Source organism: Phacochoerus africanus, chromosome 4 (genome assembly GCF_016906955.1).
Source record: "Phacochoerus africanus isolate WHEZ1 chromosome 4, ROS_Pafr_v1, whole genome shotgun sequence".
Classification (NCBI taxonomy): domain Eukaryota; kingdom Metazoa; phylum Chordata; class Mammalia; order Artiodactyla; family Suidae; genus Phacochoerus; species Phacochoerus africanus.
This window is the reverse complement of record NC_062547.1, coordinates 40147444-40174718: the sequence shown is the minus strand read 5'-3', so window position 1 is coordinate 40174718 and position 27275 is coordinate 40147444. Positions and strand designations below refer to the sequence as shown.

The 27275-nt window shown below is 45.5% G+C and overlaps 1 protein-coding gene across 2 annotated transcripts in view; it reads left to right on the top strand.

Annotated features, from left to right (window-relative positions):
• NELL1 (neural EGFL like 1) overlaps positions 1-27275 on the top strand; it is a 936230-nt gene that overhangs the window by 75387 nt on the left and 833568 nt on the right. For both annotated transcript variants that reach the window (XM_047776133.1, XM_047776134.1), the window contains exon 3: positions 23394-23544. In XM_047776133.1, coding sequence (XP_047632089.1) covers positions 23394-23544 — 151 coding nt within the window. The remainder of the gene's footprint in view (positions 1-23393; positions 23545-27275) is intronic.

Genomic DNA, 27275 nt, shown 5'->3' with positions numbered 1-27275 from the left:
ATCTATCAAGTAAGACCTTGGGATTTGCCACTGGAGCTCCTCTGACTTAGACAAGATTTCTTGGAGTTCCCGTTGTGGCTCAGTGGTTAACGAATCCGGCTAGGAACCATGAGGTTGTGGGTTTGATCCCTGGCCTTGCTCAGTGGGTTGAGGATCCAGCGTTGCTGTGAGCTGTGGTGTAGGTCACAGACGCGGCTCGGATCCCATGTTGCTGTGGCTCTGGCGTAGGCCGGTGGCTGGCAGCTCCGATTGGACCCCTAGCCTGGGAACCTCCATATGCCGCGGGAGTTGCCCAAGAAATGGCAAAAAGACAAAAAAAAAAAAGATTTCTTAGGATTTTAAGCAGTGTTGCTCTTGGTATACATGCGGCTAGTTTAGTCATCTTTTCATCTACGTTCTCAGTTTCTGTTTGCCCCTAAACCTGTGCTTTGGTGTCCAGTCCCGTTTGACAGTATCTGTTAAAGATTTAAATGCTGCTGCCAGATTGCCTGGCTTTCTTTGGCCTCTTTGAAATATCAAGTCTGAAGGAAGGCAGGCTCAAATGCGCAGCCAGGACCTACAAATGGGCAGCTCCTCAGAGTGCCAAATACTGCTACTTGCATTGCCCTGAGGGAATAAATAAATATTAGCTTTTTCTCTTGAGCATTCATGCTGCTACCTTATTTATCTGCTGAAGATACAGAGTCATCTTGCTGTCCATGCTGCAGGCATGTCTGGCATTTGAGTGTGTGCGTGGGGGTGTATTTGTCATCTGTATCCAACCACCTTTACATTCCCTGATGTCATGAAGTGTCATGGTGAGATGCTGTGTAATGCAACATGGCATTAGGAAAGGCAATGTACTAAACGCATCCCCTCGAGGCCTCCATGTAGTCACTGTTCACTGGGCTTTAGACTGGTTCTTGAGGGTAGAAGGACTCGAAGTTCAAGACATCCTAGTGGTTTAGAGTTATTGGGTGAAGATTAAAAAAAAAAACATGTGAGTTTACAATTTCCCAAAATAGTCACCACTGTGCATCTGCAAACTACACACAAGAAAACAACAACATATGTTGCAGCTTGGGCATTCTGGTTTTCCTGAGGATGCCAGGTTTCATTTTCTGGAGGAGTGTTAGAAACATTTTCTACCCTCAGCTTAATCTTAGATTTGCTTGTCAAGCTCCACAGACAAACCCACAAGTTGGGAAGTTTGGCAAATTGCTCATCCAGGAGGTCTGAATCTCAGTTCTTCAAGTTCTAGGCAAGCAGTGACTTTAAACTGTCTTTTTGCTTTACATATTTTGAAACAAACTCTGGGGAAGAAAATACATTTGGAAGGAAGCTTCGAAGCCAGCTGGTTTGATATGTGTGATAGAACAAGATTCTCAGAGATTTGCTTGAAAAAAATGAAACCTCGAAACTTGAATCTGACGTCCCTGGGGCCATATGATAAATGCCGATGGTTGCGCAAGTTCTTTTCCTTTCTTTTTTGTATTTATTTCTTTAAAAGACAGACCAGAGGCTGAACTTTGAAGGGACCTGGCAGCCTTTGCTGGGGAGAGAAAAACTTCTTGAATAAGAACCTTGTGGGTGACTGAAATATCTTACCAGGTGGGTGTTATCACCTGAATGAGGCTGAAGACACAAAGTCACATACTTTGCCCACTAGTCTGTGGTTCTGATTGTGTCTCTTTGAGTCACATTGCTTGATGTGTTGTTTCAAGTCCATTCCATGGCAAGCAGAGCACCCTTTGGTTCTTTGATTTGTTCCCTAATTGTTTAGAAAGGTCCTCATTAAGAGACAAAGTAAACCTGCTTTCAGGTGCTGCTGAAACCAGGACTGAAGGCAAGAATGGGAGGAGTAAGAGGGGGCTGAGGGAGAAGGGAGAACGCATGCACATTGTCCTTCTTTGAGATAAAAGCCCATCCCGGAAACAAAGGCTGTTGGAAGACAAAAGCTCTTTGTATACCAAGCACGTCTGCTGTTACGGATGAACCCTCTCCAATGGCTGCTATCAAACTTGTCATATTTTATTCATGAGTTGTGGTGTGCCGGGATGAAATAAGAAAAGCAAAGCTCCAAATCGTAATTATGGCATAAAAAAGATAAAATAGTTATTATTGTGACATTTTTGAAGAATTCTTAAATCCCTCCAATAATTCATTTGAAAAAGTTGCATGGAGCGACTGGGTGTGTGGCACTTCATGCTGGTCAGGGCTCCTGGGCTCAATTACACCTGGACCCTCACTGACAGATGCCATGGCTGTTGTGAATAAGAGCATAATTAAGGAGAGGGCTACAGCAGTGGTTACACATAAATAGAAATGCTGACAGGCATCTTTGTATTTATCATGCCCATATTATGACTCTGTGGTTAATCAAAATATGGTATTCTTGTTTGGTTTAGGTTTATCTTTTCCTATAGAATGTGGAGTCTGGATTGTGAAGTATGTCTGGCATGGGGAGGTTTTGGGGGGATAGTGGCAGGAAAGGCCCCCTTAAAAGTATACCTCACACCCCGTAGGTGTTGGGGGGCAGAGTTTAGGAAAAAAGCTATTGGCTCTTTCTTTCTTTATTTGGCCACGCCCACGGCATGTGGAAGTTCTCCTGTGCCATAGCAGTGCCACAGTAGTGACAATGCCAGGTCCTTAACCACTAGGCCACCAGGGTGCCACAGCAGTGACACAGCAGTGACATTGCCAGATCTTTAACTGCTAGGCCACTGGGGAACTTGAAGAAGCTATTAGTCTACATCGTGAATTGAAAAACTAACCTGAAGCACTTTTTAAAAAAGATATGTCCACTTGACTGAGGAAAAAAAAGGCCACCAGTTTTCCCAATGGCTTCCTCTGCTGACTCATGGCTTGGGTGCTCCTCTTTTATTAACTAATTTATCTGGAGGTGCCTATCTGCCCATGCCATCCTGATGCTCATGGCTTCCCTCTTTCTGGTCCAAATTATTGATGGATTCAGTGTAAGATATTCACTCAATCAGGATTTATTTTCATCATCCTGGGTTCTCTCTACCTGTTCACACTGATGGATTGTAAGTGGCTTGAGAAAGCTGGTGAGAGAAAGCCTTTCCAATGTAGTTTCCGCAGGGGCCCATCTCGTGTGGTGTCATCCAACCCAGACAAAGAAGAATGTGACAGTGACAAACATTTCTGGAATCTATTCATATAGACTATTGCACATATTTGTCATGTAGATTTTGTGGTATATACATATCATCATCATATTAGTCTACATGTAATGGAGGAGAAACTGAGTTTCTGAGGGATTGAATGACCTGTCACTTAGATGCCAAGTGCCAGTACTGATGGTGGATCCCCGATGTTCCGATCTCAGATTCCACTTCAGCACAGGGCAGTGTTTCCCAGCCTTTTTCATATCATGGCACACAAGGAAAATAGCTCTATCCATATATTATACTTGGAAAAGACAAGAAGCTATCTATGTTCTTCCTGGCCCCACCAAGGGTTGAGAGGATTCAAACCTCAGTAACACCTATTACTTGGGCCCAGCATCGGGGGAGAAGCCCCTGAGTGAATAATTGGGAAGGACCTGGCTGGGCAGAGAATGGAGGTTTTGTGTGGGGCTTGGGTGTGTATAGAGTGTGTAGTATTAGCATATGCTAGAGCCATGCTGGGGAGAGCTTGCAATCCCAGATGCATGGAGGGTCAGCCAGGTCACTGATGAGTGGGTGCACCAGCCAGGAAATGCAGCCAACTGGCGACATCATGCAGTGCCTGCATCTTTTCAGTGCTGGCGTTCACTGTGTTGTGACCCTGGGAATGTGGGCCCTGTTGCCAGGTCATTTAATTTTTTACTGGAGGTCTGGATCTTTATGACATCTGGGAACTTTTATACTGGATTTCATTGATTCTCAGACACACATACATTTACAACTTCATGGTTATATGATGAATTATGATCAATAGTGTCTCAAAGTCATAATTGATAGCTTTTGGTTTTCTTATTAGGGTATGTAAAATAATGGTGTATTTCGTAAGCTATGGCACCTTGGACTTGATGAAATATGGTATGTAGGTTGGGAGGGAGGTGATGGACACTAGGCATCTGGCCTGAGGCTGGTCAGTTTACCATTTTGGACCTGGAGCCAGGACACTATGCTGGATCCAATTCTCAGCTGTGGCTGCTTCTCACAATCCTTTGGGAGAATTAAATAAATCCGGATGCAGGTTCCACCCCAGACTACTTTCTTGGGTCTCAGGGGATGAGGTATCTTAAAGGAAAAGGCCCTCTCCTGCTTAGGCATTTATGAGCAGCCGTATCATTGGAAAGGAGAGACATAGGGTGCTTGGTACTCAGAGCTTGGCAGAGGTTTCCCTGGCAATTGGCTTTTAGCTGCGTATTTCATGCATAAGTTAGCCACAGCATCCTTTATAGAAAACATTATTTTATTGAAGTATAGTTGATTTACAATGTTAATTTTTACTGTATGGTGAAGTGATTCAGTTATCCACATAGATACATTCTTTTTCATATTCTTTTCCATGGTGCCTTATCACAGGATATTGAACATAGTTCCCTGTGCTGTACAGTAGGACCTTGTTGTTTATCTATTCTATATATAATATTTTGCCTCTGCTGACTGCAAACTTCGAGTCCATCCCTCCCCAACCCCCTTCTTCTGGGCAACTACAGGTCTGTTCTATATGTCTCAGCATCCTTGTTGATATTTCCTTTAAACGGAAGACTTCACCATGCTTAGAAAGCTCTCTGACCCACCAGTGTGTGCTTCAGCTTGTGTGCTGGGCATAGGGTGAGCTTGGGGGGTGCAGCTTCCTGGACTTATGCTTTGAATCTTGCTTTTTTTCCCACATATAACTTTGGAATCCCTTTTCCTTCAGTCTTCGAGGGCCTGGCTGGAGAAAAATCTTTTTTTAAAGCGCTTTTCTTTAAAAGCTACCTCTAAAGCTCATTTACATGTTGATCCATCAACAAGCACTAACTGTGAGTCTGCTGTGTTGCCGTGTTCCAGCCACTGTGCTGGGTCCTGATTGCACAAGAGGCCTGTGGAAGATGCTTTGCCCTTCAGGGCCTTTGGTCCAGGTGCAGGGAGGAGAGAAATATATCATTCATTCATTCAGCAAGTACTGATGTGTACCCTGTGACAGGCACTGTTGTGGTTGTTAGAGGTATAGCAGAAAAGACAGAGTCTCTGAGTTCATCAAGTTTCTTTTCTTTCTTTTTTTTTTTTTTTGGTCTTTTCAGGGCCATGGGGCATATGGAAGGTCCCAGGCTAGGGGTCGAATTGGAGCTGCAGCTGCTGGCCTACACCATAGCCACAGCAGCACAGGATCTGAGCCTCATCTTTGACCTACACCACAGCTCATGGCAATGCTGGATTCTTAACCCACGGAGTGAGGCCAGAGATCAAACCTGCATCCCCATGGATACTAGTCAGATCTGCTGAGCCATGATGGGAACTCCAAGTTCATGAAGTTTCAGTTCCAGTGAATGTGGGCCATCACAGTGAACAAATATATTCATAAGTTGGTAACTTTAGATAGTCATATATAGTACGAAGGAAATAAAATAGGAATACTGAAGAGAGAAAGAAAGGAGAGAATTGAGTTTAGGCAGGATCACTGGGGAAGGCTTCTTTGTAGTGGTGGTGTCTGGGTTGATGCCTGGATGAAGTCAGCCGTGCACAGATAATAGTATTATTTCCCATCACTTACATTATTAATGATGAACACTCTTTATGTGCTAGGTACCATTCTCAGTTCTTTATATTTGTTAACTCATTTCATCCCTAAAATAAACCATAGTAATTCTACAGGGGAGATGGGTATTATGAGCCATGTTTTACAGAAAGGAAAACAGGGGCAAGGGAAGCTTAAATCACTTGGGCAAGGTTAGGACCAGGAAGTGGTAAAACTGAGAACTGAATCCAAGCTGTTTTGCGCTAGAGCTGACATTTTTGGAACAGCTGATGCAAAAACCCTTGGATCCAAAAAGTTTAAGGGGCACAAGGATGGCCAGTGTGGGTGGAAATACCAGAGGATATTGGAGAGTGTGGTCAGGGCCAAAGTAAAAGTTTGGTCTTCGTTTCAGCCCCATCAGCAGCACCAAGTCACATGGGGTCTTTCAGCCCATGGTGAGGAGTTATGGTCTTACTTCAATTGTGTTGGCTAATATGGTAGATTGAGAAATGACTCTCCCAAGATATGCATGTCCTAATTCCCAGAACCTGTGACTATGTTTACTTTACATGATAAAAGTTTGAAGATGAGTTCTCATCATGGCTCAGTGGTAACAAATCCAACTAGTACCCTTGAGGACACAGGTTGGATCCCTGGCCCTGCCCAGTGGGTTAAGAATGCGATGTTGCAGTGAGCTGTGGTGTAGATCGAAGATGTGGCTTGGATCCCGTGTTGCTGAGGCTGTGGTGTAGGCTGGCGGCTGTAGCTCTGATTCAAGCCCTAGCCTGGGAACCTCCATATGCTGGTGTGGCCTTTTAAGAAAAAAAAAAAAAGGTTGATGATGTGATTAAGTTAAGGGTCTTCAGGTGCAGAGATGAGCAGAGCCTGCATTATGCAGGTGGGGCCACTGTAATCACAAGCATCTGTATAAAATAGAAACAGGAAGCCTCGTGAGAGAGAGAGAGGGTGGGATGGAGGTAAAGGCAAAGAGAGATAAGATGCTACAAAGTTGATTTTGAGGATTAGGTAGGGGGCATGAACCCAGGAAAGCTGGAAAAGGCAAGGTAAGTGGATTCTCCCTAAGAGCTTCTGGAGGGGGGCGGCTCTGCCCACACCTTCTTTTTGGTCCAGTAAAACTCCCTTCAGATGTCTGCCCTCCAGAACCATAAGATCGTTTTGGTTGTTTTAAACCACTATGTTTGCAGTAATTTGTTAGGCAACAGTAGGAAACTTAAGACAGGCAGCTACTGAAGGGTTTAAGATAAAGGGCTGAGGCGATTGATATGATGTGATTTAAGTTTGAAAAAGAGTTCTTTGGTTGTCTAATGGCTACATGAAAGAGGAAGTCAGAGAGGGAGGTGGAGAGAAAGACACAAGTGGAAGCAAGTTGGTGTCCGGCGGCTGTTGGAGTACTATGGTCAAGAGGATGGAGTGTTTTGGTAGAGGGAGAGCTCAGGGCTTGCTGAAGGACAGATGCACCCTGAGACACCCCGACAGTTAGGGAACAGGCAGAGGAGGGCATGAAGGAGCCTCAAAATGGTTGGAGGGGTAGGAAGAAACCCAGAAGAATGCAGTACCACAAAGGCGGCGTGCTTCCAAAAAGAGGCAGAGGACCACCATTGGGAGGTTGCTGAGAGGCCAGTTAGGCTAAGGATGGAGAACTGGCCACTGGCTTTGGTAAGATGAAGAATGTAAGATGAGTCATGGTGGGCGGTCCTGGCTGTGCAGCTGAAAATACTGCCTGGATGTCTTTCTCCAGACCGAGCCTGTCTTATTCACCATGGTACAGTGCCTGCCACAGAGAATATGCTCCACATATAGACGTTTGAATGGGTGAATGATTATATTTTGGAGTGTAGGGGGGAACCACCCTCAACTGGGGGCTCCAGAGCTTTATGGAGTTGGAGGGGTTGGGTTGGGTCTTGAGAGATGGGTAGGTTTTAGATAGGCAGGGAAAAGGCACTTGGAGCTCCAGGTGGGGGAAGAGTTGAGATTCCTTACCCATGGAGCCCCTCACCTGTGCCTCGCCCTGTCCTGTCCCAGGCATCACCCATCTGCTATGCTCCCAGGGCTCATCTGGGACCCAAGAGTGCTTGCACAAGGATCAACTAACAACCATTCTAGGTGAGGGAAGTTCAGGGAACTGAAAAGCGTATCTGCTGGCTGTCAGATCACATCCAGGTTGAAAAGCCTCCTTGGAAACCACTCTTGGAGATGATTTATCATGAAAACACTATTAAATACACTGATTTATCAAGAAAACACTATTAAATACACTGAAGAAGTAATTTATTTTGAAAACTGACTCAGGGTTGTTACCTCAGGACCTGCCAGAGATAAATTAGTTGCAACAGTGATCAAAGTCCAATTTCCCCCCAAATGGACATGTTCATTTCTTTAAAAAAGCCTCTATAAATGGGGATTGTGATTCAAGCCCTTGGTTGTTGATCTCAGTTGGGAGAGTGATCATGGAAAATTGGTGGAGAAGGAGCCAATAGCCAGATGGCAATTGGCTTCGAGTTCAGGCAAGCAGCGTCTCCAATGATTCTTTTTAAGGGTGACATTAATGTTTAATAGGATAGGAATAAAATCTCTAAAGAGGAGGTCAGTTTTCAAAGAAGCACAGCAAGTCTGCATGAAACCACACCCAGAACCCCTTTCTGCACACATGCCCACATTTCTTGGAGCATTTGTTCAAAGCCTGGAATTTCTGGTGTCAGGAAATCTTTACTGTCCATCCTTGGCACCGGGTTGTAAGGCACATTTTCCCCAGGAACCGGGAAGCACAGATACCCAGTGGCCAACGCAGATAGATAAATGGTGAGGGAGACCTCCCCAGCAGTGACTCTGGAACTAATTAGCTAACAAGGCATGTAATTAGATTAATGCACGTGATCTAAGAGGCGATGATGCGCTTTTTAGGGCAGTGGAAATAAAAGGGGACAAAAAGAAAGCATTCCACTGAAGGGCTGCAAATCATGATCCTTTTGGAAATATTCAGGACTCCTGAAATAAGAAACCTTCTGCAAATAAAGAACCTTCTCCAGCAGCCATGCCAGCAAACACGGGCCCTGGCAGGTGGTCCGTATCAGTCTGGGGGTGGGGCAGTGCTGAGCAGAGAGGGTACCTTCTTTATCACTTTGTTCCTGCTGCATTACCTGGGACTGATGCTGCCTTATCATTTTTCTCTGTTGTGGGAAAAGATTTTTTTCCCCTCCTTTTCGTAGCATAGTGAAAGGCTCCTGTATTAGTATTACTTTCTTGGCATGCATAGTGATCAGGCCTGCCCTAACCTAAAAGGCCAGTTATTTCTGGAAGGACCCCCTGTAGCTCCCCTCTCTTTTTCCTTCTGCTTATTTGGCGCTTGCCAAGCTCCTTCTCCCCAGGTCCAAACTTCCGCAATGCAGAGCCGCCATTCCCTCCAGTATGGAGTTATAACTCTTTTCTCTGACCACTGGGACCCCAGCAGAACATTCATTTTACCTCCCCCCCCCACCCCCCCATTCATTCCTCCACTCCGTTGAGGTAAATGCTTCCCTCTTGGTCCCTGAGTGCCAAATTTGTGCAGTTACTGGGGAGAAATATCTCTGAGTCCACCAAAGTCATTTCTCACGGAGCCTCTGACAGTTGGCTAATTAACATGATTTTGATCATGGCAGCCCATGTTGAAGTTGGACCAGTTTCCCAGGGGCAGGCAGTCAGACATTTCAGCCCCCAAACCAACTCAGTTTACTTGCATGTGAGCAAGACCATTTCATCAGGAGTGTGTTCCTATGATTTGACATCCAGCTTTGCAGGCTGTGGGCTTTTAAGAGCACTTTCTGGCCTGATAAATGGGGTTAGCTTGGGTTCCTGATAGAAGTTATGTGATTAAGATTCCACAAGTCAAACACATGCGTGGAGGTGCTGGCATCGTATCGCCAGTGAGGAGACAGCCAGCTCTGCTGTGAAGCTGGGGGAGAGAAACAGCCAGCGCTGCTTTCTGTCAGGCTGGATAGAAGCTTATGTGGAAGAGTATCTCTTTCTGCTTCTCTCTACCACAACTGTCTTTTTGCCCATGGAGCCACGGGAGCTTACCTCGGAAACATTAGCTGTTCACCCTCGTAATTACTCCATCCTCTAATTTAATGAAAACCCATTAAACCGAAACAATAATTAAAATGAGACATCATCTCTGTAGGAGGCTTGCATATTAAAATCACTGTGCATTTCAATGCAGGCAGATTTTTATTCTTGAACAGCATTTGAAGCAACATGTAAAAATGATTTATAATGAATAATCATAAATTAGAGAGCTTGGCAGTTGAACATGATGCCCTACTATTTACTACTGAATTTGAGTAGAAGTGGCAAGGTCAAAGCCAGTACAGCATCTAAAACGTCTCTCTCAAGCCTGAGAATTAGCACCATGCTCAAAAGGGAATCAAATTTAACTAGGTAAGCCTACTGCTCCAGACTTTTAAAACTGGCGAGAGAGTCTATATGGGCAATTGTGGGTTTCGGAGGAAGGGTACCTCTTAGGTAGTGGAAACCTGGTGTTGGAGTGGAGTGGAGAAGTTTCATTTCTTGTCTTGGGACTGGGGAAGACATACAGAAATACCCAGAAAGAATTGAAAAGTTGGAGTCAGAAGGCACATCTCTACTATTTGCTAGAGGTGGAATCTTGGGCAAGTTACTGTGTTTGTACAAGCCAGAGGTTCCTTATCTTTAAGGTGAGATAGTTAATGCCTACCTGATGGGTTATCAGGAATATGAGATGTGATCATGCGTGTGAACCCCCTGGCAAATATTAAAAGCTCAGACTTTGAGTGTGTAGATTTCTGAAATCTTTGCAAAACATCTCAGAAATGCTGTCCTAAAGAGAGCCCAGGGGAGGGGACATACTTACAGAGGACAAGCTCTGTACTCACTGGCTGTACTCCATGTGTTCATTACTCCTTACTGAGCCCTGCCACCTGGATGGTATTTCCACCATATTACAGATGAAGCAACTCAAATTTGAAGGAAGGAAGCTGAGTTATCCAAGGTCTGGCAGAGGCTACGTGGAGGGGCTGCTGTTCAAACACCGGCTGGGCTGAGACAGGTAGAGAGGGCTGAGGCAGTGGCACATTCTGGTTGGCAATGGACAGGTGCAAATTTGAAATCCAGTGACAATACTTAATAGGGAGCTTCTAAACTCTCTGTACCTGGAGATAGAATACTGATATCGGCTGAGGTGCTCTGAGATTAAATTAGTATAGCTAGGAGTTCCCATTGTGGCTCAGCGGTTAACAAACCTGACTAGCATCCATGAGGACTTGGGTTTGACCCCTGGCCTTGCTTAGTGGGTTAAGGATCCAGCGTTGCCTTGAGCTGTGGTGTAGGTCACAGACGCAGCTCAGATCCCGTGTTGCTGTGGCTGTGGTTGTAGGCCGGCAGCTACAGCTCCAATTGGACGCCTAGCCTGGGAACCTCCATATGCTGCAGGTGCGGCTCTAAACAGACAAAAAGACAAAAAAAAATTAGTATAGCTCAAGTCGTTTGCTAGAGTTTAGCACACAGCAGAAATTCAAAGATATTCGGATGATTGCAGGTGGCTGGGAGTGCCATAGACCCTGCCCACTTTTTAATTGAAGAGGAGAGAGGTAGCACTGGCCATTTACCAGGCCTCCAACCATGGCTGGCAACCACTGCTCACCTGGTGTGGCTCCAAGGTTCTCATGGCATGGTGGCAGCTGACATAGCTTGGCACTTGCCCATCCTCCAGGACTCAGAATCTGTCCCAGCTGTGTTCCCAATGAACACTTGGCCTCTGCTTTCTGTGTGGCACGCACTGTTTGAAGACTAAACATGTCTGAATCAATTTAGTCTTCAAACTATCTATTTGTGTTAGATGCAGCTTTATTCCCATTCTATAGATAGAATAAAGGCACAGAGAGGTTAATGGGTCCATGGTCACATACCTGGTAAGTGCTGAAGCTGGAATCTGTGCCAGTCAGCCTCCAAGTCAGACTGTTTAACCACTACGCTGCACTGCTCCTCATTGGGAAGATCAAGTGTCTGAGGGGGAGCTCTCTTGTCCTACACCAGGTTTCCCAGCCCTATCTTGCCTCCTGAGCATGCCCAATTTTCTCATGTCTCTGAACTGAACAGCCCAACAGTTCCCATTCATTTATGTTTGTGTCTTTCTGACTGGATTCTGAGCCCCTGGCAGATAGAAAATGTGGTCAGTTTTGTCCGTAGTGCCTGGTTCAGAAGAGTGGTCAATAAAAGTTTGAAAAGTGAAGAGTTAATGAGCAAATGATTGCATAGATGGGTGCGTAGTTCACGGAGGGCTGGGACAAAGACTGTCCTCAGGTCTTTTACAAGAACCCAGAGGAGTGCTCCTGTGGTGCAGCTGGTTAAGGATTCAGCATTGATGCTGCTGTGGTGTGGGTTTGACTCCAGGCCTGGGAACTTTGGCATGCCATGGGTGTGACCAAGAAAAACACCAGCCAAACCTAGAGAGCATCCTGTGCTGGGTGCTGGGATCAACATTCTTGCCTGTATTTCACACCTCTTGTGCAGCTTCATATGCTATGTCATGGGCATACTTTTGTTTTCTCAGACTCTTGACCTTCACTGTGAATTAAAATGAGATGACTTGACTGTTAGTTATCAAAGTAGACCTTGGTCCCATCAGCTTGAACTGTCATAGGCTGGGTGTCCCTGTTGAAATGCCCCAGCAGGCCATTCTGGAAGGTGACTTATCCCCTGCACTAAGGAAGGGGGTGGTATTCCATGGGAAGCCAAACCTGGTTGAGGTTGGCTGGAGAGAGTGTGGGGAGGCTCACTGATTGAAAGACACAGAGGTTCAGAGTTCCCGTTATGGCTCAGTGGGTTAAGGACCCCACATTGTCTTCATGAGGATGTAGGTTTGATCCCAGGCCTTGTTCAGTGGGTTAAGGATCCAGTGCTGCTGTAAGCTGTGTTGTAGGTCACAGATGTGGCTTGGATCTGGCATTGCTGTGACTATGGCGTAGGCCCTAGCTGCAGCTCTGATTCAACCCTTGGCCCAGGAGCTTCCATTTGCTGCAAGTGTGGCCATAAAAAGAAAAGACAGACACATAATTTCATGATTGAAAGCTGGGTGATTGGTGCTTATTCTTTTGTAGGATGCCCTTTTTGCTTCTCCCTTGTTTCCATCATGTGCCCTTAATATTCTAGCATAACATTATTTTTTCCTTAAAATAATTCTCAGAGAAGATCTGAAAAATTCAGATATGTGGAAAGAACAATGTCATCCAGGTTAGCTCCCAGCGCTAACATTTTGATTGAATGCCAATCCCATCTTTCTGTTGTGCATCACTAAATACGTTTTTGTTTTTTGTGTTTTTTCAAATTCTCGATGTGACGTCCATGCAGCTATGTTCTTGCTTGACGTTATTGCCTGGGAATTTCCTGTCTTATTCTTTTTTTTGGTCTTTTTTTTTGCTATTTCTTTGGGCTGCTCCCACGGCATATGGAGGTTCCCAGGCTAGGGGTCGAATCGGAGCTGTAGCCCCCAGCCTAAGCCAGAGCCACAGCAACGCAGGATCCCAGCCACGTCTGCGACCTACACCACAGCTCACGGCAACGCCGGTTCCTTAACCCACTGAGTAAGGCCAGGGATCAAACCCACAACCTCATGGTTCCTTGTCGGATTCGTTAACCACTGCGCCACGACGGGAACTCCTCCTGTCTTATTCTAATACTCTTGATATTATTATGTTATTCTACTTAATTTTCCATTGGGTGCACACAGTTTCATTTATAACCGTTCCTCAGATAGATTTTTTGCTACATGATGCAGTCACTCCTCTGCCTGCCCCCCATTTAATGAGATACTTGGTATATAACATTGTATTAAAGTGTACAGCATAATGATGTGATATAAGTATACTGCAAAATGACTAACTGCATAAGTTTAACATCCATCACCATACGTAATTACCATTTTTTGCTTGTGATGAGGACTTTTAAGATGTACTCTCTTAGCAGCTTTGAAATAGAGGATGCAGTATGAACTGTAGTCACTGGGCTGTATATTACATCCCTAGAACTTATTTATCTTATAATTGGAGGTTCTTATCTTATATAATACAGTCTTCATATTAAAAAGATCTTTTCATCACACTTTTCTGGTTTTCCTTTTTGTGATGCTAATAGAGCTGACAGCCACGCTTTACCTCTCTCTTTATTTTGAGGGATCTAACTGGAGGAGCTGGAGGGGTGAGGATTTGGAGAGGAGACTTGATCACTGGTAGGTTATGGGGCCAGTGTGTGTGTGTGGGGGGACAGGCAGCCTAAAGAGAAGATGATCACAATTTGCTAACATCTTAATGACCAGGGGATGCAGTGATTTTCCTTACCGGTATTTTTTAAACGTTGGTAAGAGCTCAGCTCCCCTACCATGCCGATTTAATTAGTAAAATGGTGGGGGCACCTAAATCTCTTTTGCTTGAGTCACACAGTAATTACAAAGAAATTGATGAATGCTGTGTGTCACAGGATTCCTTGGGTTGAGTCCCCGAGTGGAGGAGTTGGGAGCGCTCTCCTGGCTTTATTATTCCTTGGGCGGCTCATTATTTTAATGGACTTTTTCTCAGCAGGTTGGGGTTATAGTAGAGAGTCTTTGGTAAACCTTCTCTGTTGTGCTCCATGCTTAGGAGTCAAGATATACAGATGATGTATGCAGCAAGCATTTGTTGAAGTTCTGCTGTGGCCCAGGCACCAGGCTGAGTGCGAGTATCTATCGATACACCCTTCCCTGTGGAAGTCAGTCTCATGGGCATGATAGTCACCAATGAAGTGATGAAATAGAATAGAATGATGAGTTACATAAAGCCTTGATATCTACAAGAAGCACAGTGAAGGCAACATAGGGAATCTGGGCTGGCCCTGGTTGGTCAGAGAATGCTGGCCTGAAAGAGTAATGAGTAAGCTGGTACCCACAGAAGAGAGAAAGTAGGAGAGGTCTCTGCAGATGCGGAGGCACCAAGGTAGGGAGGAAGATGGCCCTGGGAAGAAGGCACAGGAGGCTCGTGTGGCTAGGCTGATGGGAGAGAGGAAAGATAGGGGGATGAAAATGGGAGCACCAGTGTCATGGAGTGGCCTGATTGTTTGCGTTGGGGCAAGACTCAATGTTATCTCTATTCAGCATGACCTGAAGCAAGCCATAAAACTTCTCTGTGCCTCAGTTTCTTTACCTGTAAAATGGAGGGATGCTATTTAGCTCTTAGGGGTTGTACAAATTGTAAATATTTCCTGAGCAAATGGTGTCCGGCACTGGGTATGTGATGATTTGTCTTTTTTTCTACATGCACCAAACACAGAGATCATATCCACTAGCCGACAGCAGATGTAGCACGTGAAGAGTGTCCCGTACGGAACCAGCCTACCAGGTTGCAATCTGAGAATGGACTCCTAGCTCAGTGTCTTTGAGAATATCATTTAAATTCTGGGGGTTCCTGTTGCGGCTCAGCAGGTTAAGAATCAGACTAGTATCCGTGAGGATGCTGGTTTAATCCCTGGACTTGTTCAGTGGGTTAAGGATCAGGTGTTGCCTCAAGCTGCAGCATAGGTCAAAGATGTGGCTTGGATCCAGCATTGCTGTGGCTGTGGTGTAGGCCTGTAGCTGCAACTGTGATTCGACCCCTAGCCTGGGATGTTCCATAGGCCGCAGGTGCAGACCCAAAAGAAAAAAAATCATTTAAATTCTGTAAGCCTTAGTTTTCGCATCTGTAATGTAGGAAAAATAATGGCTACTTCTAAGATGATTCTAAGTATGACGATATGTGCAAAGCAGTTAACCCTGCCCTTTGCACCATAATGAGCTGTTTAGTTTGCTTTTTATCCTTCTGGCTTCTGGAGCAAATGGGGGTTACTGGGACATGACTGTGAACTTGTTAGTGGAGCAAGAAACCTCTTAGACATTAAGTGGGAGTTTTCAGATGTCCTACTACTTTCTGCTTGTGATTTCTTCTGCTTTGCAAGTGCTCGGATTGATAACATCTGAACTTGTCAAAGAAGGGCCGCAGGACCTACTGGTGGGACACAAGCCTCCCCTCTCATGGTAGGAATTGCCCTGTGGACAGTTGGCAGTTCTGAAATGGCACATGTCCTCTGTACTTAGAAAAGTGACTGTCATTTTAAATCAGCAAGTGTTGGTTTACCTTTAGGGGCCAATCTTAATCACATACTTATGTGGGACTTGGGCCAGAAGGATGTGCTATGTCTATATCAAGGTCCTGCCATGCGTTAGGGTTCTCCGTGTAAACATGCTGTGATTACTAAAATGTCTCCTCAATGCATCATCAGTTAAGGCCAAGGCGGGCTGCCCTGGTGTGTTTGTTTTGTCCTATTTCTGGCTGCTGCCATTTCTGCTCCCTTAACTCACTGATCAGTAGAGAGTTCCCTCCAGTATTGAGTTGAATAGATGCTTTCCTGCTCGACTTTTAGTGAGAGAGGCTTGCAGAGAAAGAAAAATGCTAGGTTAATGGAAAACAAGTGGGTGTTCACAGCTGCACAGCAATCCTGCAAGGAATGCCCTCTGCTCCCCCTCTTCTGCCTGGTAAATGCTTATTCATCTTTTTTTGGACTCACTCTCAAAGATGCATCCTGTGCAATGTCATTCCCAACCTCCCCGGGTCCCTACCTTCCTTTGTGCATTGCCCTATGTTACCTGTTGTCACCAGGTAAATGTCCTGCTTATGCAGCTACCCTTGATGGCAGAAACTGTATTATTTTTACCTTTTGGCCAGTCCCTTGCACCGAGTAAGCACAACTAGGTGTTTAAGCACAGGTATATGCGATAAAAATCGCCGCCCTCCTCACCCTGCAAGCCAGGGAAAAGGGCAATGCAGTTGCTTCCATATTCGGCAGAGAAGAGCCTATGAACACCATGCTTCAATCGCTCTCCTCCACTCCTCAGCCTCCTCCCTTCACTGAAGACTTTTTTTCCATGCTTAATCATCACATTAGCATTTTCAGTCTTTCTTGAAAATTGACTAGGTAGAGCCATTTCATCCTAGGAAGGAAAAAGCACTTAACCCTTAGTGCTGAGTTAGCACTTCTTAACTAGATCATGCAAAACCCCTTGAGTATTTGGAACGACATTCTTTCCCTCTGTCTCTTTTTTAAAGTGTAAATCCTCACCTTAAGTGGGGGTTGTGAGGCAAATTACCTTGATGCAGCAGTAGCTTCCAAGTATACTCCTAGAGGTCACAAAACCGGAAGCCTCACAAGTAGACCAACTTCAGATGCTTGGATCACGTGGCTTATCAAATCGATTAAAAATACCCAGCAGGAAGCAGGGGAACCAGAGCGGATAAGATAGAAGTAGGGGGAGGGAAGAAAGATGGGCTCCTAGCCCTCTGGGTTCCTGAGTTATGCATTGTTCCTATAATCAGTCTTTCTCTCTGCCCCATGGGTTTCCTCTCCAAAGCTGTGGCCACATGATTGGCACTGAGATTATAGAAAAGGGGATTCAGTCAATGAGAGGCATCTGGTGCCTACATGCTGTCTCTATGGGAGGGACTCTGGCGAATATGCCTGGCCACAGCTGTAGTTCACCAGTTAACGTGGTGAGCAGTGATGGGTTTTATTTGCATTTCTGAGAGAGTGTGTGCATGGGGCCAGAAAGGGAAGGAGATGAGCATCACAGATGGCTGTCAGATGTAGGGCTGACATACACGCCTATTTGAAGATGGCATTTGTACATTATGGCTTGGTCCTCCCACCCATTCTATTTTTTTTTTTTGGTCTTTTTTCTAGGGCCACACCCGCAGCATATGGAGGTTCCCAGGCTAGGGGCCAAATTGCACCTGTAGCCGCTGGCCTACACCACAGCCACGGAATGCCAGATCCGAGCCTTATCTACGACCTACACCACAGCTCATGGCCATGCCGGATCCTTAACCCACTGAGCAAGGCCAGGGATCAAACCCGCCACCTTATGGTTCCTAGTCGGATTTATTAACCACTGAGCTAGGACGGAGCTCCCCACCCATTCTATTTATAAGTGACACTCTTATTCAATCCTTTTTATCTATGTTCATCATATGTTCCATTTATTGGATCTATATTTAACAGGTTTCAAAGGTTTCTAACTTGTTATTTATATTTAACACTGCCTATAGGTTTTATCCATCTTCCTTGAATATTCTCAAATAATACAGCAACCATACACTACAGTGGTTACATCTAGAAGTACAACATTCATGATAGGCCCTCATTAACTGGTTTTCATTGGCTGTTCTTTTCACTTTAGGAAAAAAAAGGCAGGCTGCTGCAAACTAGGTGACATACCACTATTTTCAGTACCTGACAAATAATGTTTATGTTGAGATGGAAAGTCGGCAAAAGAGAAAAAATCACAGAACCTAGGTGTTTTTTTTTTTTTTTTTTTTTTTTTGTTTGGCCATGCCTACAGCATGCCAAAGTTTCTGGTCTGGGGCTAAGAATTGAACATATGTCACAGCAGTGACAATGCCGGACCCTTAACTGCTAGGCCACCAGGGAACTCCTGTGGGTGTTTTATACATGGAAAATACCCTTGGTATCCTTTTGCTGTTCAGCTAGGAGCAGGGTAGAGTGATTCACAGAAATGAAATGTTAAAACTACAAAAGAACTTTAGAGATCATGAAGTGCAATCCTTTCCATTTTCAGATGAGTGTGAGACTCAGGTAAAATGTCTTATCCAAAGTCACACAACTTAGTTACCTGCAAAACTTAGTAGTCTTCAGTTCCTTAAGATCTGGTCCAATGTTACTGCCTCAATATAACAAGGAGTAGTGGGATTACTTTCTTATGTTCTTTTAGTTGGTGAATTATGGTAAATATTTGAAAGAGCTTTTTTGAAAATGACAGTGTACATAAAATCTCAATGTATCGAAATAGATTTTTTTTTTTACATTTCACTCCGAGTGCTAATGGTGTCTCTTTAGTGTGCCAATCATTTACAATGAAAAATGAGAAAAGCTGGCAGAAGGAACCTTCAGTTTTCTGGGGCAGGGGTGGGGTTGGGTGAGCAGAAGCATGGTCAGACTGGATTAGACTCTTAGCTGGGATGTCCTACAAAGTGGAATAGGCTGAATTGACATTGAGCATCAATTTTAATTTGATAGCTACTGGCTCTTAAGAAGTACCCATGTATATCCTAGTTTTCCAAAAAGTATCATACTGTTGTCTGACTGTAATATTTGTAGGGTGTTACTTCAAGTTACAATATAAATGACATAAATGGAAAATACATTAGTTAATTCATCCAATAAGCCTTTGTTGAATGCCGTTTTCTGCCAGCCACTAAGAACTGTGGATGCAACAATGAATGACCAAGGATGGCTGCCCTTATGGAGCCTATAGACTAGTGCAGAAAGAAGGGAAGTAAGGTAAGACCCAAGAAACAAGATCACGATAGGTGATACAAGGAAATAATTGATCACAACACCTATACTCTGATAAGTGGTGTGGAGAAGATGACCAAAGTGGTGTGTTGGACTTGAATGGGGGCCTGTGTTGGAGGGAGTGACCTGTTGCAGTTGCGGCGAGATCTGAAGGGGGAAGCAGGGAGAGGCAGGCAAGAGTTAACTTATGTGTGACCATGCCAAAGAGCCAGATTTTGTTTTGTTTTGCTTTTTAGGGCCGCATCCTTGGCATATGGAGGTTTCCAGGCTAGGGGTTGAATTGGAGCTACAGCTGCCGATCTATGCCACAGCAACATAGGATCTGAGCTGCACCTTCGACCTACACCACAGCTCACGGCAACGCCAGATCCTTAACCCACTGAGTGAGGCCAGGGATTAAACTGCCACCTTATGGTTCCTAGTTGGATTCGTTTCTGAAATACTATAATGGGAACTCCAAAAGAGCCCAGTTTTATTCCTGGGAGCAACGGGAAGCCATTGGAGGGTTTTAAGTAGGAGGTAGAAATGATCCTGACTTCTGCTTTAAGAGGTGCATTTAGGGTGTTCTCACTGTGTTTCTGTGGGTTAAGAATCCAATTAGTATCCATGAGGATTCAGGTTTGATCCTTGGCCTCACTCAGAGGGTTAGGGATCTGGAGTTGCCATAACCTGCCTGGTAGGTTGCAGATGTGGCTTGGATCTGGTGTTGCTGTGGCTGTGGCATAGGCTTGCAACTGCAGCTCCGATTTGACCTCTAGCCTCTAGCCCAGGAACTTCCCTATGCTGCAGGTGCAGGCCTAAAAAGACCAAAAAAAAAAAAAAAAGAGTGTATTTGGGCTGCTATGTGGAGAATGGAGGAGGGAGGGCAGTATAGCAGCACAGAGACCAGTTAGGATGCTATTGGGGAGATGATGGCAGCTTGGACAAGAGTGAAGTTGGGGAGGCACTGGACAGACTCCAGGGATGGAGACCCTCATGATGTGCTTGTGAATCAAATACAGACAGAGGGTGAAAGAAGGGAAAGATCAAGGACAATTTCTATAGCTTTTTTTTTTTTTTTTTTTTACCTGAGAAAGTGGGTGTTTCCATTTATAAGCCTGGGAACTCTAGGAGAGAATAGGGAAGTGGGGGAGAGAACAAGACCTCCGTGGGTGAGTACAACTTGAAATGATATTAAGTATTCATATGAGATACTAAGAAAGATATTGCTTGAGGGAGAGGTTGTGGGTGCAGATAGAATTTGTGGGTCATTGGCCGTGGGGCTTGATAATCTCCCCAGGTGAGAAGTGGATGAGCTGTGGGGACACCCCTATCTGATGTGATATTCATGCGTCTTTCTCCCAGCAGGCATCACTGATCCATTGTGTCCCTCTTTTCTTTGGGCCCAAGCTTCAGACTCCTCTAATAAGCTCACTAGGCAGCTGCGACCAGTTGATTCTTAATTGATGTGTGAAGAAGGAAGTACTAAAAAGGAAAAGAAGGAAACACAGAAGTTAATCTCAAGAACCGAGTGTTTTTTCCTGGCACTAAATTCTAGGGAAATTTACTGAGGATCTTTGCCTGGCAGTAGTAATAATAAAATAATGTTAACAGACATTTGCTAATGATGGCTAGTTCATAAAGTGATCATGCATCTAATAGGTTTTGAACATCAACCTGGAAAATCTTTGGTTGAGATTTTGTAGACATAGAAGCATTCCTTAAGTGGCTGTCTCTTATCTCAGCCCTGGACAAAAGCTTGCCATCATGCCACTTAGTGGTAAAGTAGCAAAGGCCTTTGGACAGAAAAGCAAGTGTCATTCAGGTAGGTTTTATGTGGGTAGAGTGTTTTGGGGTTGGGTACCTTCATGGTAGAGGAACAACCGTGCTTTCCACCTGTCCGTAGTTTAGACTTTTACATCTGAAAGACCGTGGTGATCTTTTCTGTGTTGCAAACTCGAAATAGCAACGTGTAGAATTAGAGGAGATTAAGCTGGGGAGGCCCTGAGGAATCACCTAGTCCACACCCACATTTTGCAGATGAGAAGACTGAGGCCTGAGGGTTTGGAGTTCCTACTGTGGTGCGATGGGTTCATGGCATCTTTGGAGCACTGGGACACAGGTTCAATCCCCAGCCTGGCCCAGTGGGTTAAGGGTCCTGTGTTGCTACAGCTGCGACTTAGATCTCATCCCTGGCCTGGGAGCTGCATAGGCCTGGAGTGGCCAAAAACAGGGGCAGGGCGGGATGAGGGACAGGGAAGGAATTCAAGGGTTTTTGTTAAAAAACTACCCGTTAGGATGAGGTTCTTCAAAGTTTGAATACATGTCTGTGATGCTTGGGCAATGCAGCCTTTGCAGTTCTATGATTTTCTTTCTAAAAAAAATTAAAAAAAAGATTTTATACAGGGAGTTCCCATCATGGCTCAGCAGAAATCAATCTGACTAGCAACCATGAGAACGCAGGTTTGACCCCTGGCCTTGCTTGGTGGATTGAGGATCTGGTATTGTCATGAGCTGTGGGGTAGGTCGCAGATGGGGCTCGGATTCCACACTGCGGCCGGTGGCTGCAGCTCTGATTCCACCCCTAGACTGGGAACAGCCATATGCCGCGAGTGTGGCCCTAAAAAGACAGAAAAAAAGTTCATACGATTTTTAAGGGTTACTTTCCATTTAATTATTACAAAATAGTGGCTGTGTTCCCCGTGTTATACAGTACATCCTTTTAGCCTGTCTTAGAACCGATGGTTTGTACTTTCTACTCCCTCACCCCTGTATTGTCCCCCATCCTGTAACCACTAGTGCGTGCTCTCTGTAAGTTTGCTGCTTTTTTGGTAATTCACTAGTTTACTGTATTTTTAAGATTCCATATATGTGATACTGTACAGTATTTGTCATTCTCTGACTTATTGCACTGAGCATAATGCCCTCCAAGTCTTTCCAGGTTGCTGCAAATGGCATGATTTCACTCTTCTTTTTTTTTTTCTTTTTCTGACTGCATCCACGGCATATGGAAATTCCCAGAGCTGCATCTTCCGGCTTACACCACAGCCACAGCAACTCGGGATCCAGCTATGTCTGCAGTCTCCACCACAGCTCTCGGCAATGCTGGATCCTTAACCCATTGAGTGAGGCCAGGGATTGAACCTGCCTCCTCATGGGTACTAGTTGGGTTCGTTACCCCAAGGCACAACAGGAACTCCATTTCACTCTTTTTATGGCTGAGTAGGATTCTATTGTATTTCTATACCACATCTTATTCATCTATTGATGGACACTTGGGTTGCTTCCCTGTCTTGACTATTGTAAATAATGCAGTCTTGCGTTTTTCAAAGGCCCCTTGTGCCGTCCTAGAGAAATAACCAGGTGGTTATCATGTAGTCAGAGGACATGGTTGGGACATGAGAGAAGGCCACCGAACGTGGCTTTTGCGTTGATTTGCCATACTTTGAGTGGTTTTCTGCTTCTGCTTCCTGGGTGCCCACTTCGTGATGCCAGGAAGAAGGGTGCAAAATAATGATATAAGGCCCAGCTACCATGACAAGGCTGAGCCTGAGTATGAAATGAGGGCTGTCTCTCATTATGTGGATGTTGCAGAAAGAAAGATTCCTGTCCAGGAGTAGGGTTAGCTGGATGGACACACTTCTAGGCCTGCTGAATTGGCCTCAACTTTAATATTTCAAGAGGACAGTCGTCCAGCTCATGTTTACAGAGAACTTCCAGGCACACTGATGGATCGCGAGCATGCCTTGTATTTATTCTCAAAGCGAAAGCAGGGTAGCCCGGCATTATTAGCTCTAGTAAATCTCTGCCGAGGACCAGGCAAGGACAGGTTTGCTTAGATGCGTTGAGAAGAGAAAGAAACTGAGGCCACCAGAAAAGCGAAATTGGGGCCTGTTGAGTGGCATTTGGGTTTTGCCAGACTCAGGATTCTCTGAATGTTAGACCCCATTTATCTGACAGCCTCTTGCCTTATTTACGGCGACTTAATCCATTTGCTGTAGCCCCGATGGCTCAGTGTCCCCTCAAAACTCCTGTCAGAAAATCACTGGCTGGCCAATTGCGAACTTGTCAAAGTGACAAGTGGGCAGGGTGGCCGAGACCGTATTTCTGGGCTTTGCCTTGAATGCACGCAGCTGTATGGAGAGGTGGGCGGAGCCTGAAAATCGAAACCATTGACAAGAGGGGAAAAGGGAAAACACACCTTGGATCCTCTGGATGAGGCATTTTTAATTGTGCATCTTTTCTCCCTTTTCTTGTCCTATTCCCTGTCCTTTTTTCCCCTGCTGTATTTCTTCTCTTCCCTTTTACTCCTCCTCTTCCTCTTCCTGCTTCTCCTGTTCTTCCCGCTGGACCCCTAGATACAGAAAGAGAGATTCATGCAGCCCCTCACGTGAGTGAGAAATTAATTCAGCTCTTCCGGAATAAGAGTGAATTCACCTTTCTGGCCACTGTACAGCAGAAACCATCCACTTCAGGAGTGATACTGTCTATTCGAGAACTGGAACACAGGTAAGAAAGGGCTTTCTACTTCTCAACATCTACCTGGAATTCGTGGACTATACAGGATGCCTTGGAATTTAGAGGGTGTAGCTCCAAAAAAATGTTCAGCTAGCCGAGGCCTTGTTCCTGCTGAGCAGTCAATGGACTAACTTTGCTTTCAGCACTTAACTTTGAGTAAAGTGGCTTTCATGTTTGCCCTTCAAAGACTACTCATGACTGTCTTTCTCACCTGTTTTCCATCTTCTGATAGACTTTCCTCATATAAAACCACCTTCTCGGAGTTGCTGTTGTGGCTCGGTGGATTATGAACCTGGGTAGTATCCATGAGGATGTGGGGTTGATCCCTGGCCTCAATCAGTGGGTTAAGGATCTGGCATTGCTGTGAGCTGTGGTGGTAGGTTGCTGACGCTGCTCAGATCTGGCGTAGGCCAGCAGCTGCTGCTCTGATTCAACCCCTAGCCTGGGTAACTTCCATATGCTGCAGGTGTGGTGCTAAAAAGACAAAAAAACAAAAAAACAAAAAAAACAAAAAAACCCCCAAAATTCTTTCCATCATATTTAGGTCATCAAGCAAGTTAACTAGTTACATTTAACAACCACCTCTAAGAAACAGTTATCTTGCTTATTTTATGCGGGAACTCTGCGGCTCGACACTGGAAATATTAAATTGAATACTACAGAACAATTTTTATTCTAAGAATCACATGAGCTGGTAGGGAAGAGGGACAGATGAAGGCCACGAAGAGCTGTAGGTACAGTGCTGGAAACCGGGGTTTAGGGAATAAAGGTAGAGATAGGTTGTCAGTTCTGTTAAGCTTTGTAGTAAGCTGAGAAAGGGTTCAGAAAGGAAGATGATTGATTAAGGAAATAGAATGAGTAGATCTTTGACTGGCTGAATGGGAAGGAGTACGGGATGGGAAGAACAGCCTTCCAGAAAGGGGCTCCTATGATTTGGGGAAGGAACGGGTGAATAGGTCAGTGGCTGGCACATAAGGTGTATGTATGGGGAAGGGGCTGATGATTTGGGGTGGTCAGAGATGGGTGGTATTAAATAAGTTGGTGGAAGCCAAAACATTTCAAAGCTTTGATGCCATGTTGAAAATTTGGGACTAAAGTGCCCATAGATAGTGGGAAGCTGTATATGGGTTTGAAGCTTGAGAAAGATCACTCTGTTAGGGAATTCAAAGGGATGCTTATTAGATGAGTGAAGACAGGTGTCTAAGCTCCTTTCTTGGAGATACTAGTGACCCTAGCAGGGGACAAGCAGAGAGATTGTGTCCACCAGCCTCTGCTCCCTAAGAGTCTCTCTGTTGGCCCCTATAAGTGCCAAACTGGAAGCCTGATCTCCAGGCCAAAGCCCCTGGCAAGCAAATTGGCCTCTTTCACAGGGAGGCAGGGAGTGTTTTGTTTTTTGTGTCTTTTTGCTATTTCTTTGGGCCGCTCCCGCAGCACATGGAGGTTCCCAGGCTAGGGGTCGAATCGGAGCTGCCAGCCACCGGCCTACGCCAGAGCCACAGCAACACGGGATCCAAGCCGCGTCTGCAACCTACACCACAGCTCACGGCAACGCCGGATTGTTAACCAACTGAGCAAGGCCAGGGACTGAACCCGCAACCTCATGGTTCCCAGTCAGATTCGTCAACCACTGCGCCATGACGGGAACTCCAGGGAATGTATTTTATTCTGCTTTCTGTACAGTGCCCCAGTGGTGGTGGCCTGCCAAGGACTGTCTGTCTGACTGTCCCATAGGATCCAGGAGCTGGAAAACCTGGGCATGGGATGGTATACAAGCTCCCTTCTGGGAGATACTGGCCCTCTGGAGTTTGCAGAAGGAGATCAAGGAGATGGCATGGCTGCCAGTCCTCATCCTGGAGAATATTCCAGCAGGCTCCTGGATGTGTGTGTTAGATTAGATGCCTGCCCCTCAGGCCAATGCTTTTACTATACACAAATGAGCTTCTTTCACTTTAAGTCTGAGCACCCTAGGTTGCCTCTGATCTGGGCCCTGAGGTGGGTGAGTCCCAGCGTGGGAGCTGTTTTTCAGATCCTTAGAGCCCTGTGGGTCTGGTGGACAGGAGCCCCTCTGTTTTCAGAGCTAGGTATTTGGGGACTTGTCTCTTAGGTGCAGGTCTTAAGAACTGGGGTGCCTGATGTGGGGTTCAAACTGCTTGCTCCTTAAGGAAAAGCACTGTGTTTTGAGGTCCCCCCCGATGGTAGGAGCTGGGGTGGGGGTTTATGGTGAGATTATTCCCCAGCCTCTCCTATATGCTTCCATGTAGCTTTTTTCCCCTCATTTTCCCCACGTGCACAGCCAGCTTTTAGGTCGTCTTCAGAGGAAGTTGTTCTGTATGTAGCTGCAGACTCAGGGTGTCCTTTGGAGGAGGTGAGTTCAGGATCTTTTTACTTTGCCATCTTTAACTAGAACCTTCCAGCCAATTTTAGTTTAATTCCAACTTTATATCAATCTGCTGGAGATACTTAAGAAGTATCTACTCTATTCTAGGTGCTGTGCCAGTTTTTGTGGGGAAATCAAAGAAACAAAATTTAAGACTTAGGGCAGAGTTTGGCAATGTGGGAAGCAAAGCACAAAAATCTAAAGAATAAGAAAGAGCTATCAATAGGGAAGTAATAGACTGGAGTTACTAGGCAGTGTGTAGCTAACTTCAAAATAACTAATACAGGAGTTCCCATCATGGCTCAGCAGGTTAAGAACCCGACACAGTGTCTGAGGATGCAGGTTTGATCCCTGGCCTCACTTGGTGGGTTAAGGATCCTGCATTGCTGTGAGCTGTGTTGTAGGTGGCAGATGCATCTTGGATCTTGCATTGCTGTGAGCTGTGGTGGAGGCCACAGCTCTGATTTGACCCCTAGCCCAGGAACTTCCTTCCAAAGGCTTCAGGTGTGGCCGTAAAAAGAAAAATAACTAATACAACATTGTAAGTCAGCTATACTCCAATAAAATTAAAACAAAAATGTGGATCCCCAATCCTGCCCCTTTGCCACTCCCTGGGGATGGCAGCAGTGAAGGAACACTGGCCTTCTAATGCCCGCATAATGGTCACTGCCCAAGCAGAGGGTGGCAACAGTTGCTGGGCAGGGAGTGGGGATGGGCAGGTGGGAGATGGGCACCAGGGAGCAGCCAAGCCAGTGGCTGAGAACCAGTCCCAGGGAGGTGGCAGGTGGTGGGGGGTGAGGCTACACATGCATGGAAGCTCCATGTGCCCAGTGCTTGCTCCATTGTCTCACAGGACTTCACTTAAAAAACACACACACATACACAATGATAAAATTAAGAATTTCAAGATGATGACTGCAGAGCATTAAATACCAAGCACACAGCAGGATCCTGTGTAAACTGCCCTGGTCCTATGTCCATGAAGCCAGCCCTACCTTGACCTTGCAGTAACCATGGTGGTGCTCTCCCCTGACCCCCTCAGATCTCTTGTGTAGGTTCTGTGTGCCCTTCTCCTGGCTTCTATTGGCTTTGATTCTGAAGGTTGGCAACTAACAGCTTTCCTGAGAGCACTGGCCCTCAGCCTCTCTAGCCCCTGCAATTTGCTATACTGAGAGCAGAAGTGTCAGGAGCTGACTTCCTCTCTGGGCAGCCTGGAGCCAGGGATTGACCACTGTGGGTGGGAGTGTGGAAATCTGATTTCTTGGCCTTTGCCCGGAGTCCAGACAAGCTCCAAGGCTTCATTCATCCCCTAGAGCTCCCAGGCGTCAGGCTGAGGCTGGGACTT